This window comes from Carassius auratus, chromosome 30, assembly GCF_003368295.1.
Source record: "Carassius auratus strain Wakin chromosome 30, ASM336829v1, whole genome shotgun sequence".
Classification (NCBI taxonomy): domain Eukaryota; kingdom Metazoa; phylum Chordata; class Actinopteri; order Cypriniformes; family Cyprinidae; genus Carassius; species Carassius auratus.
Genome location: NC_039272.1, coordinates 2,210,419 through 2,230,155, shown reverse-complemented (window position 1 = coordinate 2,230,155; position 19,737 = coordinate 2,210,419). Strand labels below are relative to the sequence as shown.

The window sequence follows — 19,737 nt, the reverse complement described above, 5'->3', positions numbered from 1 at the left end:
CCTCATCCTTAGCCAGGAAGATGTAGTCCCCTTCAGCAGTGGTCCTTAAAAAACATTAGAAACACATACATTTATAAAAAGTGGTAAAGTGTTCAAAGGGAACGATCAAACAGAATTAAGTGTTTGTTGCTTTGGCATACAGTACGCTACAATTCAAATGTTTCTGAAAGAAGTCCCTTATGCTCACTGATTCTCCATTTAAGTAAAACTACAGCAAAACATTAATATTTTGAAGTATTTTTTTCTATTTGTTATTTATTTTAAAATGTAAATTATTCCTGTGATAAAAAGGCTGAATTTTCAGCAGCCATTACTCCAGTCTTTCCGAGTCACATAACCCTTCAGAAATCATTCTTATTTGCTGATTTAGTGCTCGAGAAACCTTCTTTACTGCTTAACATTTTAGTGCAAACTGTGATGCATTTCTTTCAATATTCTTTGCTTAAATGAAAGTTTAAAATGCAGTTATTTTAAATGTCAAGTTACAGAGTAACAATGTCGCAAAGATTTCTGTCAAGTGTGATCAATTAAACGCATCCTTGCTGAATTGAAGCATTAATTTATTCATTTTTTAAAAAAGAAAGAAAAGAGCAATCCTCCAGTATGTCCCACACCATATCTTTTTTTTTCAATAGGAAATAAATGAACACAAAAACTGAAAAAAGCAATGGGATATTTATTTAGTTAATTTTACCTGAGAATGAAGACATTCTTCTTCTTTTTGTATCCGTTGGTTGTGTCAAATTCACAGATGGCCAAGTTGAGAAGTGGCTCATCATTGTAGGGTGTTGTTTTGTGTCGGGAATCCTTGTAGAAACCGATCTCCCCTTGTTTGAGCACGCAGAACAGATTTACCCACGACTTGCTGCAAGAGGTTTAGATAATTAGAAAAAACTGTTAGTTACTAGGCCTCACCAAGGCATTTAATATTGCTATTAGCAGGCAAACACACTCATAATAGCATTTCTAATGCACTGTTAGGCCACGACCACAACTTGTGTCCCATCCAAAATTCTAAATAATGGTTGATCACAAAATGCATTTAAATGATGGATTCATTTGTTCCCACATCTTTCACTATTCATAATTCATTTGAATGATGAACCCGCATGCTGTATACAACCCTAACCCTAAACTGGATGTAGTATTTCCAGATCACTCTAAATAAATCAGATTCAGTTTGTGGTTATTTACTGTGTTTGTATACTATGTACTAGCAATGCATGCTATTCTGAACACAGTGTTAACATTAGCATAATCAGCTATTAGCTTTAGTAACAGGATTTCTAGTGTATTAGCATTAGCGACGAAAAGCAAATAGATTATTCAAAATACAATTATAGTAACTGGGGGACGATTGTGAGAGAAAAAATGTCAATAGGACAATGTGATTTTTTTCAGCTAGTAAGAAACACACCTATTTGGGCTTCTCTCTTTCCCCTCCTCTTCGTGTTTCCGGTACAGGAAGCCCTCATGTTCAACGGTGTGGGTAGGAGGCTGAGATGTGGATGGGACGCTCTGAGCAGGTGCAGAACGGGACCTCCGTGGCTCCTCAGGCTCTTTTGGACGAGGTCTTCGTCGTGGTTTGGGGCGGTCTCGAGCTCGAGGGCGATCCAGACGACTCACTGGTGCAGAGAGACTGCTGGGGGGTCTGTACATATCTCCCCTCGCCTAGAAAATACACTTTGTGAATTTACGAAGCAGAATCATTTATTATAAAAAAATAAAATAGTAAACTATAAAAAAAAACTAAATGGTTATATATGGAAATTAGGACTGTTGTACATCTCAGTGTCAAATCTTCTATCTCCAAATAAAAATATATAAACACTGTATCTGTATACAACAAATTCAAAGTCTGCATAAGATAATTTTAACCTGAACAATAAAATGTGCAGAGATACTTAAGAGTCTGAACTGCTGACTAAAATGTTTGGGAATCAGTCCCAAGTTTCAGAGGATGCAAGGTGACCCAGAAAGTGAAGAATTTCTGAGATCACAATTCTGCTCTATCACTATTGTGCCCTTGAGTAAGATACTCCAGAGGTACTGTACCTCCAGTGAGTCTACTTTTATTTCTCTTTGCATGACACAAATGGTAGAAAAATCCTCAAACTTTAAATTTTAGCTGTGTGTGGTGGACTGATTTTCTCCAAAACCACAATCGCCTGAACATTCACTGCTACTGAAAAGTTTGGGGTCATTAAGATTGTTTTTTTTTTTTTTTTTTTTTTTTTAAATAACCAGGTTTATAAAAATAAAAACAACAAAAACAACAACTTAACTTTTCTTAACTTTAAGCACTAAATTAGCAAATTTGATTTCTAAAGGAACATGTGACTGGAGTAATATCTCTTTAAAATATATTTAAAAAATTTAAAATTGTTATTAAAAGTAATTATTATTGTTTTTAATGTATTTTTGATTAAAATAAATGCAACCTTAGTGAGCACAGAGTTCAATCAAATTAACATTAAACATTTGAATGATAAAGTATTACTAATTGTGTAGATGATGCATTAAAATGGTGAGGGGGAATATGATGCATGATGTGAATTAAATCTATGATAAATATTAAATTCCAGTACAGACTCGACACATACTTGACAAGCTTCTTTCTCCTGCGCTTGCTCAACAATCTCAGCCATAGTGGAACGCTTCTCCCTAAAAAAAATTAAAAAAGGTTGAGAAAGCCAACAAAGTTATACAAATAAAAGCACACACACATACACAAAGACATACACATTTGTTATTTTAACATTTTTATTTCAGTTTTATTTGAGGAATTTTAGACCTTCATCCTATTTTATTTCAGTTAGTTGCCACAGTATGCATTTCAAATTTTCAGATTTTATTTCAGATTTATTTAATTTACTGAAAATAATATATTATCATTTTAAATAAGCAACGGCAACACTTTTAGTTAAAAGATTTGGTTAAAAATAACAACACTTCATTCATTTAGTTTATTAAGCTTTATTGATACTATTGGCTGATTTCAGAGTTTTACTCTCCTCATGTGGATCTTTAACACTTACCCAAACATTAAACGTACCCCCAAAACCGAATGTTTTGGTTTTTAGCATACAATTTTAGAACTATTTTTACTTCTCTGAAAGGAGGTTTTGTTCCCAAAATATAGCCAAGCAAACACACATACACAAACACTCACCCAGATGGTCTCTTGTCAGATGGCTCTTTCCCAGATTCTGCATCGCTGGAGTCATGTTTCTGTACTCTCTGCCTACCGTTGCCCTCCTGCTCACTAGATGACTGTCTCTCCATTCTTCGACGGTAGCGTTCCTGCCTTACAATCAGTGGGAGCTCGTTAAGTCGGGCCTGGATCTCCTGCTCGCTGGAGGTCTGTCGGCCAAGCCGGTACTCTCTCTCCCGCCTCAAGTGATCCATTTGCGGGTCAGATCGGCTCCCGCGGGGGTCTCTCTGTAACCGGCTGTGAATCATCTCTAGGGAGGGGTCCAGGCCCGTAGGAGGAGCTGGCATGTTTGCTGCTCCACCGGCGAGCTGGGCTCGGTGCGCCTCTAGTAAAGGTGGAACAGCTTTGTGAATGTGGTTGATTTTGGGCTGAAAGCAGTCAGCTTTCAGGTGCTGCCAAGCATATCCTATTTTGGGCTCCGCTCCCACCCCCACAGCACCTAAATGGTTCAGGCTGTGGTAGCTGGAGCTGTCTTCTCCTAAAACACCCTGTTGGTTAAGTCCAGTGTAGCTGGAGCTGTTCACCCCCAAGACACCAACTTGTTGGTTTAACCCCTGATAGCTAGAATTATCCGACCCTGAAACACTTTGTTGTTTTAGGTAGGAAAGACCCTCCACACCCCCTGATGACTGGTTCAGCCCGTGGTACGAGGAGCCGTTCATGACAGGTGTGTAAGGGTTCAGAGAGGATCCGAGCCGCTGAGCGAGTGTGTTCGCCACGGTGTGTTCTGTGGTGTGCATGAGGTCCAGCCCGGACTTGGACTCCAGAAGTGAGTCCTGAAGAGGGTTACGGAAGAGAGAGGAGGATGAGGACGAGGAAGAGGAGCTGGGCACGAGACAGGAGAGAGGGAACATTTGCCTGCTGAGGAGAGAGGAGGTAGAAGGCTGCTTGTTCAGTTCCTCCTTCATTTTCTCTGCCTGCAGATGGAGAAGAGAGAGAAAGATATTGTAGTTCTTAGTTTTATGTTATTTATATGCAGGGCTAGCACCACGTCAACCGAACAATCCTGCCCCCTGAGTCATGATTAATGTGAAAAGGGATTTTAATGGATAAAAAAAACAGCACAATTGCCAAATGCATTAGCTTTCTAACATTAATATTAGATTTCTACACAGCGACATTTTAGTTTACGTAGGTGTTTTACAAAGTCACATTTTGATGGGCACATTGGACACATTTGAACCTACACTGCATTGAACTTCTCATTACATTAAGAATGCATATTCATGGAGTATGCAAAAGGTATGATGATTTTTTTTTCATGTTCAGTGAGCTTGTTTATTTGTTGTGATTAGCTTATTTCACTGCATTGTTATTGTTGTCTCCGGTTACAGTTTAGGCTGTTCTCACTTAAACGGGTCACAATGAGTGTGAAGCTGTCACAAAGTACTCTAGACACAAATATATTTGGTCGTGGTGGTATCATGTTAACTTGTCTGTATTCATGCAGGCCTGGTGAAAATGTGTATCTTTATTAATAATAATAATAATAATAATAATAATAATAATAATTCCTTACATTTATAGTGCTTTTTCTAGGCACTCAAAGCACTTTACATTGTCAGGGGGTCTCTCCTCATCCACCACCAGTGTGCAGCATCCATGTGGATGATGCGACGGCAGCCATATTGCGCCAGAACGCCCACCACACACCAGCTTACTGGTGGAGAGGAGTGGTGGATATGTGGATTGTTAAGAGCCCACGACGGTCAGAGGCCAATGGGGGATTTTTTTAATGATCACAGAGATTCAGGACCTCGGTTTAACGTCTCATCCGAAGGATGATCTGGTGTTCTAAAACATCTTTATATCAGATATCAAGTAATTTTTTGTTTTAATTTTGTTTTATATAGTAATATTATTCAATGCTTTCCTATCTGTTAGTTGCTCAGAAGCTTTTAATTTCATATCTGAAGCTCTGAAGTTACAGCAGGTTTGTTTATGCCAGACAAATACATGAATGGGCCACTTCACATACAGCAGGTATATATGTTACTCTGCCTTATGTCACCACCCCCTTTTGTTATTTCAGATCCTCTGCAGTGCTGTGCTGGTCCTGAATGTTCATACACAAGTCTTTGTTTCTATAATGACCTGACGTAACGAGCTGAAATGATCCTTCCACGTGGATGCAGCCTTCCGGAATGCTTCATGCCGGCGAATCAGCTCCTCCACATCGTCTGTCCCACCACCTCCCTCACGGGTATTTGGAGTGATTGGTTCCTTGATTGTGAGCCAGGACTTCTCCACTGATCCCGGCTGGTTGGACTGGAGCCTCTGCTGGGCTGGAGGGTACAAATAAAGGTTGTGGATAACCCTGAGAAAGTATCAGACTGGCAGACCTTCAACATGATGTTACAACAATGACATCACTGACCTTGCTGAAGCTTCTCCCAGTGCTGTTCCCATCGCTCATTCAGATCTTTCTGCTTTGCCATTATATACTCCAGCTTCTCCTTTACCTGGATCAGAGGGTTGCAATCATTTATGTGCAGAACACTAATGGCAAGTGATCCATGTTCAATGCAAAATGCAAAAAAGTAGTGAATGTGCAGGAGAAACCAAATTTAAATTCTTAGACCTTTACACAACTGTTCAAAAGTCTGGGGTCATTATTAATTCATTTTATTTTATTTTATATTATCTATTTATTTTTTAAAGAAATTAATACTTCTAGTTAGTACAGATACATTATTTTGAAGGTAAAGACATTTATAATGTTACATTCTAAACTTTCTGTTCATCAAAGATTCCTAAAAAAAATCTTGATTTCCACAAAAACAATTCAGCAAATCAGAATGATTTCTGAAGCATCGTGTGACACGAGCAGAGGGTGGTCAGTTACATTTTAAAACATATTGAAACTGTTATTTTAAATGTGAATAATTTCCACAATATTACAGTTTTTACTTTATTTGTTCATCAAACCCTTGGTGAGTATGACATTAAGAAAGTACAAACCTAAAACATTTGAATGGTATTTCGTGACAAATGTTTGAATAAAAATCATCCCCTGTGACATTAAGCTCAGATAAACCTATAATCCATATAAATGCAAACTTTAAGACATGAGCCTGTTTTTGGAAAATGCATTATGGTATGATGCCGTGAACACTTTTACTTTTACAAATCCAGCATTTTTTTAAAGCATTCTTCTACTCACTAAAAACACTTAACACTAGGTGAGTCTATATAACTTGACATGTATGCGCAATTCATATGGCCCTATGGAAAGGGACAAATATTATACTCCTAAATGTAACTTTTTTTTCCATATATATCCTTTTTATATCTGTAGATTTTTTTATTTAAATTACATAGTAATTCATAGAAAGTTAAGCTTATCGGGTTCATTTTAATTCCATGCATGTGTTTGTGTACCTCTTCAGCTGCAGGGTTGCGTGCAGCTAGCAGCATTTTTCCCATCTCCACACAATGCACAAAGTTCTTGCTCTTGTTTTCTATTTTACTCTTCAGATTCTGATGTTGGGACATCATGCCATCCAGCACAGAGAGGTCCCTGACACGTTCACAAGGACCGGCCCAACACCAAGACCCACGCCCAGACACAAACAAGAAACACGCACACACATTATCCTGATGCAAATGGTCTACTGTGATTGGTTTAAATCCAATTGTAGATTCAGGATGACTCAGATGGTTCTATAATAGATCTGGTACCTGGCATCATCAGTTAAGCCAATCTGTCCCATTATTCCATCCATCCACATGCTCAGTTCCCGCACAACAGCGAAGAACTGGATCTTATCGGTTACTGTGGTGACCTGCACACGGCTGCCCTCACATGCAACAAGGAGCTCTTTCCAGGCCTGCATCACTTCCTGCTCACGGGACAATATGGCATCTGCCTTCTCTCCGGCATAAATTGCACGCAGCTGAACTGCGTTTTCTTGCAGTTGGCGTACCTGAGATAAAGGTAAAAACAAAGGTAAAAATTACTTGTATCTATTTACTGACACTTAGGGGGCATCTAAAAATATTTGCCAATTAAAACATTTAATAAAACTATTAAAAGTACCTACAATTAAACCATTTAATGTTAACTCATTCTTTCAAGTAATTTATAAAAGCTTGTTTCAGCCATGGGATAGAAAAATTAAAAAGGTAATTGCCACTTTTTACCTCACAATTAAAAAAAAAAAAATTTTTTTTTAAAAAACTGCAAACTAGAATTCTGAGTAGAAAAAAGTCAGAACTGCAAGATTAAAACTTACAACTAAGACAAAAAACTCAGAACTGTGAGATAAAAAGTTGCAATTACCTTTTTTTTATTCCATGGCATCAATAAGTTTCCATGTTATTCAGCACTGTATGATTGTTGTAACTGTGTTTCTGAGTGTTGTTGTGCTTCTAGACTGAAATGGGAAGCACCCCTTGCTGGGTCAGGACAATGAACCAGCCATAACATTTATTTATTGTGGCTGCTGCACCTGGTCAGAACAGGTGCTGTTGTTTTGTGTGTGTGTGTGTGTGTGTGTGTGTGTGTGTGTGTGTGCTAGTGTGAGTCTTACCTGTGAGACCAGCAGCTGCAGGGAGTGCTCAAAAGAGTGCAGGAGTCTATGTAGTGTGCCAGGGTTGGCCGAGCTCATCTGACATGACCTCACCTCTGGCAGCTGTCTCATCTTTCCCTCGATCTGGACCAGCACCTACAAAACACAAACACAGACAGAATGATGATTCCTCATATTTCAGTCATCTGTGAATGGGTTTTTAAAAAGTGTTTTAAGGGCTGTATGTGTCCCAGTTTACCTCCTGGCAGTCGTTGAAGAACTTGTGTAGCTGGTACGATGCTGCAAGCATCTGCGCTCTGGTCTCCATGAGCTCCAGAAGATCCGCCCAGGACTCATTCAGCCCATCTTTCCACTCTGCAATGGTGGCAGCATCAGAGTGACTGCAGTCAATCATCTCATTCACCATCTTATTGACCGAATCCATCTGTTTCTGGCCGACTGCACGTGTCTCAGTGAAGAACTGAGTAAAGCTGCCCTGCAGATCCTGGGAAAATGAAACAGGACCAAAGCGACATGACAGAGATCAGCTCACAGAGGCTTCAACAGGGGAAAACAACAGCACAGGACTTGATTTCATCTATTTGCAACATTAAATGTGATATTACATTAACTATTGGCTTCATTTTTAATAAACAGTAGCCTTAACAGCTTTTTTATTATTTCCAACCAAAGTGCCATTAGCAGAAAGGAAAATTCTTTCAGTGGCAGAATAATGAATAGGAGGATTAATAAAGTAAACAGGATCAATATTGATCTCATCTCGATTTTTAAGTTGATGGCAGTATATATTACATTCTTGAGTTAAAACACTTGGCAATGTGTGTGTATGTGAGCTGGTGATACCGTGACATGCTCGAGGTCCTGGCCGAGGTCAGTGGAGCTGGCGACAGCCTCCCTCTCAGAGATCCATTTCTCCAGTGCCTCTACCTCTCGCTTCAGCTGATACAGCCAGTATTGCTGCTCCAGCTTTGTTTTCCTCTGTTCCACCAGGTCTTTTAGAGATACATATAGCCGGTCTATATGAGCCTGCTGTTTGGTGATTTGCTCACTGAGAGAGAGAGAGAGAGAGAGAGAGATAGACAACAGGAAAACTGATTCTGGTTACACTCTGTCCTTAAAAACAGTTACATCTAACATTTGGGGTCAAATTTTATTGTGAAATATTACCACAATTTAAAATAAATGTTTTCTATTTTAAAATGTAATTTATTCCTGTGATTGCAAAGTTGAATATTCAGCAGTCCTCCTAGTTGCAAGATTCTTCAGAAATCAATAATTTTAGCTTTTTACACACATCAGTGTATATTTATGTACCTGTCAGGATGTCCCAGCTCAAGCATGCGACGGCACTGCTGGGACAGTGAGCTCACTGTCTCTGCATAATTCTCCACTGTTTGCTCTAATGCCAACTGCTCTTTCAGTAACCTAAAAGTGCTGGCCTCATCCTACAGACAAAGAGGATAGAGAGAATAATATTGGTTAACAAAGTAAAAGACAAGCAGACTTGACCGCAGTTTTCAACCCTGCTATGGTCTCTACTCTGAAGACAACAATTTTGCCAGGCAACTTTTTTGGAGCAATGTAGTTTGGGTACTTTCCCATAGAGCAGTGGTTCCCAACCTTTTTCAACTCATGGCCCACACAACCAAACACATATGTTTGCACGGCCCACTGCAAAAAAAAAATTAACTGACCCTTCTATTGTTGGGTTAATAACTTAGTACTCAGAAGCTAGATTGTTAACTGTCTTTACTGAATGAACTGGCAATGAACAGAAAATAACTCAGGCTGGCACCGCTCAGCAAAATGGGAAAACAAGATCCGGGCAGAGCTCAGGAGCTTGTAGACAGTCAGTAGCGCAAGCAGTCAGGAGGGATCATGTTGACAGCAATTTATGTTGACCCTCTTGACAGCCATTCATGCATGTTTGAATGTGTTGTTCTGTAGCATATGCAGCAAAAATATATAAGATAAATTGGCAGTTTATTCTTAAACCAATCAGCGAGCTCAAATAGTGGAAGCATAGTTACAGTTTAATTTTTGAAATATGAAATGATGTTATTATGTTATGACTTAGACATTTTTACATATATTAACAAGATTATTATTTATTTTAATAGTAATTGGCTGCCCACCTGCAATACCATCGATCGAAGCCCACAGGTTGAAAACCACTGCCATAGTGAATGGGTAAGAAATTTATACCTGGATATTTTAGATCAGTCATGGGCCCTATATCTCACCTGGTTGCCCAATGAGGCAACATTGCTCAAAAGGTTGCCCCGTGAATCATCAGACTTAATGTATTAACACACTGTAGTACATTAAAGAGCGAGTTCACCCAAAAACCTAGTTCACCTTGAATCTAGTAGTTCCCTTGCTGTAAATGGAGGGTCAGAAAGCACTCAGATTTAAAATAAAATGAGAATAGAAGGAGTAATTAATGACAGAATTTTCATTTTCAGGTGAACTATGCCTTAAACCCAACATTCCTAAGTGCTGTCATTAAATTTTTAGATGGCTGAATTTTAGGTACAGTACATACATTTCCTTTCTCCTCATTGAGAACCTGAAGTTTCTGTCCACTGAGCCAAGACTCAACCTTCGCTGCCTGGGTGTAGTACTGCTGGGCATGGTTCACGGCATCCAGCATCACTGTACGTCGTTCCATCTCTACCTGAAGCACCTCCCACAGCTGCCTCATGTGCGCCGCCCCCTCACGCACAAGCTCCACCTCTGGGGTCCGCAGGGCAGCAATGGCCTCCGCCCTTTCCAGCACCTCCTCAACCCGCCCCCTCTGAGCCTGTATCTCCATCTGCAGTGCCTGCATGTCCAATCACACACAAGTGAGCTGTCAGTCAAAGCTCTACGGCCAACCAAATTACATTTCTGGCATTAGAAGCCATGGGAACCAGGCTATCAAGGGCAGCTGAATTAAATATCCTCAGGCTTAAACCTATAAATTTGCAATAGACTAACAATACATCAACAGATAATTAATAATTAATTAATAGGAGGTTTTAACCATTGATGTAAGTTTACATTATTTATGAGACGATTCTGCCACTGACAGAAATCTTTATGTTTCCATGTTTTACAGTAGGAGGTGCTAGAACACACCTTCTGAAAGTGTACTGAATTTCTGGATCAAAACACAGCGAAGAAGAAGCATAAACAAATGATCAAGTGTGTAAGCAGAGGCATATGTAAAATATATCACAATCATCAAGCATTAAACAGCATATAAATCAAAACTGCCTAGTTATAGAATGAAATATTGACCCAGGAAGTGGTATAAGACTGTTCAAGCTTTGGGAGTGTTCTACTCCGTCTATATTTGATCATCGTTCTGAATCCATTCCAGACATAATCTTTTACAAAAATGTGATTTTCTCAGCTTTCTGTGCAGAAAAATGCTTTTTCATGAAAGTTACCTATATTTAGTGGCAGCTTGTCAGGCAGGGGAGGCACGGCTTCCCCAAAAATTTTAGATGAAAAGAGGAGGAGGACGATTTTATATGAATAAAATTCACAATTATCACATTTCAGATGTGAAACGTCTCAGAATGTGTATTTTTGTATGCAATTTCACAGCTGTAAATAACACATAACTCTTACTGAAGCTGGAAAGTGCTGCTTTTCTATCGAGAAGGGGCCAAATTGCTGATTTAATTACAACTGCTAGGTGAAAAAAAATTAGCCAATCAGCATCGATTGCCACTTTAAGATGCTGAGGAGTGTTGAGAAAAGAAAGCTCTCAGGGGAGGCTAGCATTTCTTCTGGAAGTTTGTGAAAATGATTTAAAAAAATGCAGACAGTGGATGGCAACTTTTTTAACAATGGTGGGGAATGAGTTAAGGCCAGTTCAAACCAGATGTATTATAGTTAACTAAAATTAAAACAGTAATAAAAAATGCTTCTATTACAAAATAAAAACAAACTTTGAAATAAAAGATTTTTTAAAAACTATTTCATTACAGTTACACATCTCATTTTCTTTTAGTACAACTAAAATACCTAAAACAGCATGAAAACTAAAACTTAGAAATTAAAATAAATAAAAACTGCTTTTTTTTAAGTGACAAAAACAACAAAATTACTCAAAGTTGAACTAAAATTAAAGTAGAAAACAGAAAATATAAACATTTAAAATATTAATAAAATCTATACTAAACTATTCATATGTTATGTATAACTATTTTTATTTAGTTATAGAAAATAACTAAAACAATAACTATATTAAGATGGACATCAATGATAACATTCTGTTTGTTATAAATGTGTGCTTCAGCTATGTCACCTGCTGCTTTAAGTGCATGAGCTCTTTAAAGTCAAGTGGATTCTGATTGGTTGTCAATATTTTTATCATTCATTAGATGGAAAAAAATCATTAGAAATTTATTTTAACAATATTGTTGCTTTGTGTTGTCATACAGTAGGCTAGTTGTAGTGTGGACTTCCCTTTTCTCATAGAATTACAACTATTATTAAAACACTATTGTTGTTATATTGTCCTTGATGTGAGTGGTCCTTTACAAATTAAAATGATAATCAATCCAACTGTATGAGGATTACAGAGTGAATTGAATTGACAGACTCCAAAAGGCATTTGTATCATCTTTGGCTCCTGGCCTATAAGATACATCTATCCCCAGACCTCTCATTTACTCTGCTCCCTCTGTCTTTTATAGTCTTATAGTTAACAGATGTTGGCAATAAATATCTTCTTGCATCATTTTATAAACGTACAAATAATGTACATGAACATACTAATAGAAGTTACATCAGATTAGTTACATTATATCTGATGCATCTGGTGTCAAAGAGTACTGTAAGAGTAAGCTGGTATCTCAAGGCAAAGAGTATTACTGACTTTTTAAGGTAACCCTTCAAACTGTAGTCACACTTTCTTCTATAAATGGTTTGCAGATGCGTAAGAATACCTAATGAAGGTGAAATAAACTTTGTGTGCATGTTTTGGCATACATAATTTATTAAGGCTTGAAAATAATGCTAATAATAATTTAGTGACTAATTGTGAAAAAAAGGGAGCATATCCCACTGCGAGTGTCTTTATTCTTTATCACAGAAACACCACTCTCTGTCTGAGAATGTACTAGAACCGTGTCCTATATCAGAGTTTTGAAAAGATCCAATAGTTTTTCTTTTGACATTAGTCTCACCTTATGGTTCATGATTAAATGTTGGACATTCTGCAGATTGGTCCCATATTCTGTAGATGAGGCCAAGAGTAACCGATCCTGAATCCATACCTAAAGAAGCCAAAATACAGGAATGTGAATGTAATAATATTTAAATAAGTGTTCCTTACCCATGCCAAAATTAAGAATGACATTAACTATGCATTTTGAAGTATCGCATCAGAAACGAACAATGGAAACAATTTCTGGAAAAAAGTTTGTACACCACACGCTTGAGCTGGTTTAAAAGCCATGTGACTTGTCTGATGGAATGGCATGACTTGACTAACCAGCGGAACGATCTTGTTGTACAGCATCTGAAATGTAGCGATCATTCTGAAATGCCTGAGATACATTCCCACAAAGCAGGCATCGATCTTTATTGTGTTTCATCTGCTCACCCTGAGGCACAAATAGTTTATCTCATGCAAAAATTATAATATACAGTGGCTTCTCCTTTTCTTAACGATATTTAGTGCCATTTTGGGCCAGTTGGGCTTGTAACCCGAAGGTCTCAGATTCGAGTCTCAGTGCTGGCAGGAGATATAGGTGGAGGGAGTGAATGAACAGAGCTCTCTTCCACCCTCAATATCCATGACTGAAGTGCCCTTGAGCAAGGCACTAAACCCCCAATTGCTCCCCGAGCGCTGGAAAAAAGAGCTACTATGGGTGCTATGTGTGTGCACGTGGATGGGTTAAATGCAGAGCACCAATTCTGGGTTACCATACTTGGCAAAATGTCACGACTTTCACTTTAATTTTTTTTTATGTAGACGCCACTTTATTCGTAAATGTTTTATGCGATATTCCAATTTTGCACATTAGTAATATCCGCAACTTTGGTTGGAAAGTGCCACTTTGTTCTTTTACACATGAACAGCTCATGATCCGGTGTTTTTAGGGGCTCAGCATTTCTCAGTTCACAGTCCATACAAGTTCATCTCTCAACTAAACTCATCTAAGGAAGTGTGCTGTGAGCTTGGGTCACATATTAAGGGCATTTAGGAACGCAACCATCTTCCCAAACCATTTGTAAACACATACAAATTAGCTGTTGTCAACAAAAAAAGCTACCTGTAATTTACAACAAAATAAAATCTTGATAGTTAATGTTTAAAAATAAGTAAATTAAAAAAGCAAAAAGCATTAGTGTTGTAAATGTAAGGTTGACTGTAAAATTACTCTTTATTTTTTAAAAATAATATATTTTTTATTTTATTTATTTTGTTCATTGTTTTTCAGTAATAATAATAAGGAATAATATGATGAATATTATTCTTATACATTTATACTGATATATAATCACAAACTGTATGGCGAATAGAAAGTGACACTCACAATCTCATCCTCCAGGTCCTGGGTGACTTGGTGCATCTCTTTTGAGGCGAGAATGATCCGCCTCCTTTCCTTCAGAGGCTCGATAAGACGCACAATCCGTGTCTCCGTCACACCTCCTAGCTCTTCTCCTTCTGGTCTCCGGTGATCAGCACCAGCCCTGACGTCACCAACACCTTGATAAAGCTGCATCTGGGCTTCCATTGACTAAGAAATTAAGATAATGTGGGATTACAAATGGTCTTGTAATTTTCCACAAAAAAAACAAAACAAAAAACAAACACTTTTCCAGGTCTCACTTGTATCCTCTGGAGTTGCTGGCTGAAAGTGGGGCGTGGCTGAAGGAGGGTGGGTTGGGTGATGTGGGTGGAGCCTAGTGTGGGCGGCTGCTCCTGTATGGCGGTGAGATGCTGGTCCAGGTCGCTGAGGGTGTTAGTGGGCAGGTCGGTAGTGCGGTGGTTCTGCGTTTCAAACAGCTGGCGGGCCTTGACTTTGGTGGTGTTCTCCAGGTGAGACCAGCACTCTCTGATTTCCTTCAACTTCATCTCCACCACCGATCGCAACTCAGGCTGTTCCTGAATCAGCTCCTCACCCTCCTACACATACAAATGTAACATAATCCGTGAATGTGGTACTGCTCTGACCCTCAACCTTCATCATTGCCAGTTTATGCCTGTGTGTGTACATGTAAGATGGAAAGGGATCAAAGTAACGAGAATATGTGTCTCTTCAGAGCCATGGCTGAAGTTCTAAAGGTGTCCTAAATTAGGGCACCATCACACACACACAGTGCGGCGGAGTAACGAAATACATGTAACGGCGTTACGTATTTAAAATACAAAATATGAGTAACTGTATTTCGTTATATTTACATTTGAAATTAGGGGTAATCAGATTACAGTTACATCTGAAAAGTATTTTAGATTTTAGTGACTACTTTTAATTTAAATGTAATTTATTAATTTAATATTTGAGTAAACAGTGTGGGGATTTTAAACCAATACTGTGACTGATTTTCCATTGAAACAAAACCTGCGTGCAGCAGCTGTTCATTAGCAGCTCCTAGTGAGTGTGCATTCACCTAGGTTTATCATCACGACACAAACTATCTCATGCGTGAGATAAAAGTGTATAAAGTCAAACGATAGCTTTATGTGCTTTACAGATGAACTCGAAGACTTTATTCATTCGAGATGTTCAATCTTTGGCGTGCGTAATTTAAGTTCATGATCCGATTCATTTACAGATGATTATTTTGAGTCAATCTTTTAAAATAATAATTTCTTTTGATTAACAAAACCACTGTGGGAACCAATGGTTGACAAACTGGATAGATCTGAGGTGCAGGGCTCGCAGAATCTTTATCTGGATGTCCCGGGGCTATTGTGTTTTTCATCTCGAACAGTGATGTAAAATTCCTAACTTGATTCGCGTTGTTCACTCGTTTGAAGGGGCGAAATGGATTGTAGTTGATCGTTTGCAATTGTTTCTAAATCTTGCCAATTCAAATGTTTTAAATCATTTGCGCACTTTTGGAGCTTGCGAGCACTCATTCAAAGCACCCGCAGCGTTACAGACAATGCACTTAAACCGAACTGACTCGTCTTTCGTGTATCCCTGCTTCTGAATGAACACATAGACACAAAATTATTTCAAAAGAATTGTCTGCAAGTATTCTCGTAAACAAAGTCGGTTATGTCTTAAGTGAATGCATACAGTGGAAAAATAAATATCCTGTGCATTATTATATTGGATCCATGCATTCGGTCTTAAAGGGGCAGCAGCCTTTAAATACCTGGTGTTAAATTAGTGGCACCTGCTGTCAGAGAGAGACATCATTCACAAACTGTAAAATCGGAACATTAGGTTTTTACTTAATTTTATTATTATTATTATTTTGTATCTTTTTTTGGATAGTAATTAAAATGGTTTCATCTGATTTAAAATAGAGCACAATTGTTTAAATTAAGATATTTCTTTAAGTTGATGATTTTTTGTTTGATTTGGGATTTGTTTAAAAAAGTTAGTTTTTTATTTAACATTTCAATTTCACAAAGAAATATGCAGCATTTAGTCTTGTCTAATAATAAAAGGACACATTTTAATTTATAATTTATCTTAAATCTCATTTTGCAAAAAATAAGTAAATATATAAATAAATTGTAAGAAAATTGTATGGTGTAATCTGTATTGTGAATTTTACTAGTTTTTGCTGATCATGCAGATTTGTCCACCGTAAAGTTCAACCGATGTCTTTATTTTTATTCCAGGTTAGTTAAATTCATTTTTGGCTACCAAAACCTGTAGAATGCCATTCAATATATTCAAATTAAATTTATATTGATTGGAAGATTTAAATGACATAAAAAAAAATTTGTTTATAGAAATTCTGTGGAAAATTGATGTTCTTCAAAATAAATGCAAATAAAACACATCTTATGGCTGGTAGATGTTATAAAGTATAAAAACAAGACATCAAGTTAATATGTTCCTTTGTGTTACAAAGCTTAAGTATTTCAAAGTATTCTAAAGTATTTAAATTAAGTTACTAAACCGGAGTAATCTAACAAAATACGAAATTAAATTCACTCCTGATTCTCTTTTCCAACCAATCTACATCCCTCTTTCCATCAGTGTGTGTGTGTACACGTGTGCATGTCCATATGTGTACGCGTTTGTGTTTCATAATGCAGTGCAGCATTTCTCCTTTTGGCACAAGTCGCCTGCTCCCCTGTACTGCAGAGAGGGAACGAGTGTGTGAGAGAAGGAGAGAGAAACAGATGGAGAAACAAAGAGAGAACAGAGAAAAGAACAGGAAAAAAGGGGATGCTTGGATAGAAAACAAAAAGATAGAGAAGAAGATGAAACTGAATGTGGGAATTAACCTGTGACAGATGGATGCTGAAGTATTCTGACTGGTTGTTAAGCATTGCTAGGGTGTTCTATCTGGTTGCTAGGCATTGTTATATGTCTTAGCTGGCTGCTAGAATTTTCTGAAGGCGAACTAGCTGTTTGTGCCAGTTGCTAAGGAGTTCTAACCATTCCATGGGTGTTCCAGCCATAGATATGTGTATGTAGATGTCTTATTAGCTGCTGTTTCTATGGGCTGCTATACACAAGCCGTCTGCCATATTGTCCATGAACAAGCTGACTGAGCGTCTGCAACCGTGGTTATATGCACGTATATCTATATCTGCAAGACTGCAACAGACTTCAGCAGATGATTTTGCTTAACTAGCACAATACAACAAGAAGCCATTGGCTACACAATGTTAAAAACTTAACCTGAAATATTGAATTAATACATAGACTGTGCAATGTCGAACCATCTTGGAAAACTCCTATTTTTATTGTGAGTAATGACACATTTACTCTTACAAGGAGACTGACACTTTAATGTGGCTGAAACTGTCATTGTGCAATCAACACATATCTATGGTTCAAGCTTATTGCTAGGCATTGTAGAAACATTATTACAACATTAAAAGTTTATATAAAAGCTGCTGTATGTGAAATTTACAGATAGATAGATAGATAGATAGTTAAATAGATAGATAGATAGATAGATAGATAGATAGATATAGTATTACAAATTACTGTATTTAATCTGCATATGTGTGTGTGCAAGAAACTGTGTGTGAGTCTAAAACTACTATTTTGCATAATATAGTACATCATGTGTTCTTGTGAATGGCCTGGTGAAACAAGGAGGCAAGGTCAACTCTAAGGACACCATTGTGCCCTGTGATTGGTCCAGCCACCTGTCTGTCATTGAGGATGCTGAGCTGAGTGAGTCTGGGCGTAGGGGAGGGGGCGGGAACTCTTCCAGAAGGACGAAGAGTTCTCCAATCACAGTGGAACGTGGTGTCATTGCTTCTGCTGTTTCTCAGGTTACAGCCTCATTAACTTGCGTTTCCGTGGCTACGTACCACTATCTAAGAGTGAGCGTGTTTGTGTGATGCTGTAATTGCTCTCAAGTCAGGCAGCTCCACAGGGCTACAGAAATCAGGTTCGTAAAATGCTGGCAGCCATCTTAGTTCAAGCAACCAAAAAAAAAAAGTGCTAAAAAATGAAGAAACTTTCTCCTGCAAAACATGCCATGTCTGACAATATTTCTGCCACATATTGGCATCAAAGAGGCAACAAATAGTATTGTAATTAGTAATTGTTAATTTGCTTAATTTTTGATGTACTGTTGTAAAGTTTGTAGTGCTAAAGAGATTTCAAGACCCTCAATCACTGAAAATAATAAAGGATAATATGAAACCATATAAATTTATGAATCTGAGGTAATAAATCTTATTATGATGGTATCCTATGTTTCTTAATTATGTTTCTGTGGCTGTGGCTTTAGCTTAAGATGCACCAATGCTAAATCATTACATTTGGTTTAAGGATGGACAGAAGTAACTTAATACTCAAAAGTTACAGCAATTAACAATCATAAAAACAATGATTGGGTGACTTTTAAAGGATGTATTTTTCTTTTGATGGTGAAATTAAACTTAAGTGCAAGATAGGCACCACCAATCTGTCAAAGAATTCATATTAATCAGAACATCATTAGCATATGCATCCACAATTTGCGCGACAATTCTAACTTGTACGTAACAATGTAAAAAAGAAAATGTAAGTATACATATCTGACTGATCTTATATAGGAAGCATTTGCTTGAGTTATTTAATCTGTTAGTAAAGTGCCTCAGTTTACCAGTGTTCATTCACTCTTCAGCTTCAGCCTCAGCTCATGCAGCTCAAACAACAGTTGAATGATTGAATATTATTGAATAGTACCAGTGTAACTAAATTTCAGATTTTATTATTTGAACCAATCACATTCCTTATAAAAGCTAATTTCATTCATTAAAAAAAGAGACATCTAGAATAAAATGAAATAATTCTAAATTCTACAATGACCTGCACAAGTGTAAAATAGGTCCAGGATTTCTGACACAGCTGTAGTTCTGAAATAAAATCCTGAAGAACAGGGAGAGAAAAGGAAGTATGTTGCAGATTGCACAGAAAGCAGAATTAGACTCTCCTTCTTCAAACTGAACAGAACAAGCAACCATCTGACAATTCAAAGTCATATGCACAATACGCAAAGACAAAAATCTCTGACTTGACTTAGTGGGGAAAAAACTATTTTCTACATCAAATATTCTGCATATACACATGAGCCCATACATATGCTGATGAATCTAATTCACTGCAGGAATCCGATTATAAAAAGCTATTTCACTCTTGAGATTGGTTTGCATGTTTGGTATGGTCCACTGAAATCACCCGAAATAAAGCTTTGTGAAACACTAGCACTGAAGTACCGGAACAACATTAATCACAAGTTTCACAAAAGGCCTGGAGATACATGACAGTCACATCCACACAGAGTAGCCAAGAAGCTGCTGATTTCCACTGGCAATTACAGATCAAGAAAAGAAAGATTTGCACCATT

At 37.7% G+C, this 19,737-nt stretch overlaps 1 protein-coding gene across 3 annotated transcripts in view; it reads right to left on the bottom strand.

The window, feature by feature from the left end:
- The window catches only part of LOC113048844 (spectrin beta chain, non-erythrocytic 4-like), a 29,482-nt gene that overhangs the window by 3,415 nt on the left and 6,330 nt on the right, over nucleotides 1-19,737 (bottom strand). For all 3 annotated transcript variants that reach the window (XM_026210743.1, XM_026210744.1, XM_026210742.1), the window contains 17 exons: nucleotides 14,582-14,878; nucleotides 14,286-14,489; nucleotides 12,930-13,019; nucleotides 10,292-10,570; nucleotides 9,061-9,191; nucleotides 8,590-8,794; nucleotides 7,985-8,230; nucleotides 7,747-7,881; nucleotides 6,896-7,140; nucleotides 6,596-6,734; nucleotides 5,592-5,676; nucleotides 5,309-5,499; nucleotides 3,173-4,131; nucleotides 2,604-2,664; nucleotides 1,418-1,671; nucleotides 695-865; nucleotides 2-44 (listed from right to left, as the gene is read on the bottom strand). In XM_026210743.1, the coding sequence (XP_026066528.1) occupies nucleotides 2-44; nucleotides 695-865; nucleotides 1,418-1,671; nucleotides 2,604-2,664; nucleotides 3,173-4,131; nucleotides 5,309-5,499; nucleotides 5,592-5,676; nucleotides 6,596-6,734; nucleotides 6,896-7,140; nucleotides 7,747-7,881; nucleotides 7,985-8,230; nucleotides 8,590-8,794; nucleotides 9,061-9,191; nucleotides 10,292-10,570; nucleotides 12,930-13,019; nucleotides 14,286-14,489; nucleotides 14,582-14,878 (3,735 nt within the window). The remainder of the gene's footprint in view (nucleotide 1; nucleotides 45-694; nucleotides 866-1,417; nucleotides 1,672-2,603; nucleotides 2,665-3,172; nucleotides 4,132-5,308; nucleotides 5,500-5,591; nucleotides 5,677-6,595; nucleotides 6,735-6,895; nucleotides 7,141-7,746; nucleotides 7,882-7,984; nucleotides 8,231-8,589; nucleotides 8,795-9,060; nucleotides 9,192-10,291; nucleotides 10,571-12,929; nucleotides 13,020-14,285; nucleotides 14,490-14,581; nucleotides 14,879-19,737) is intronic.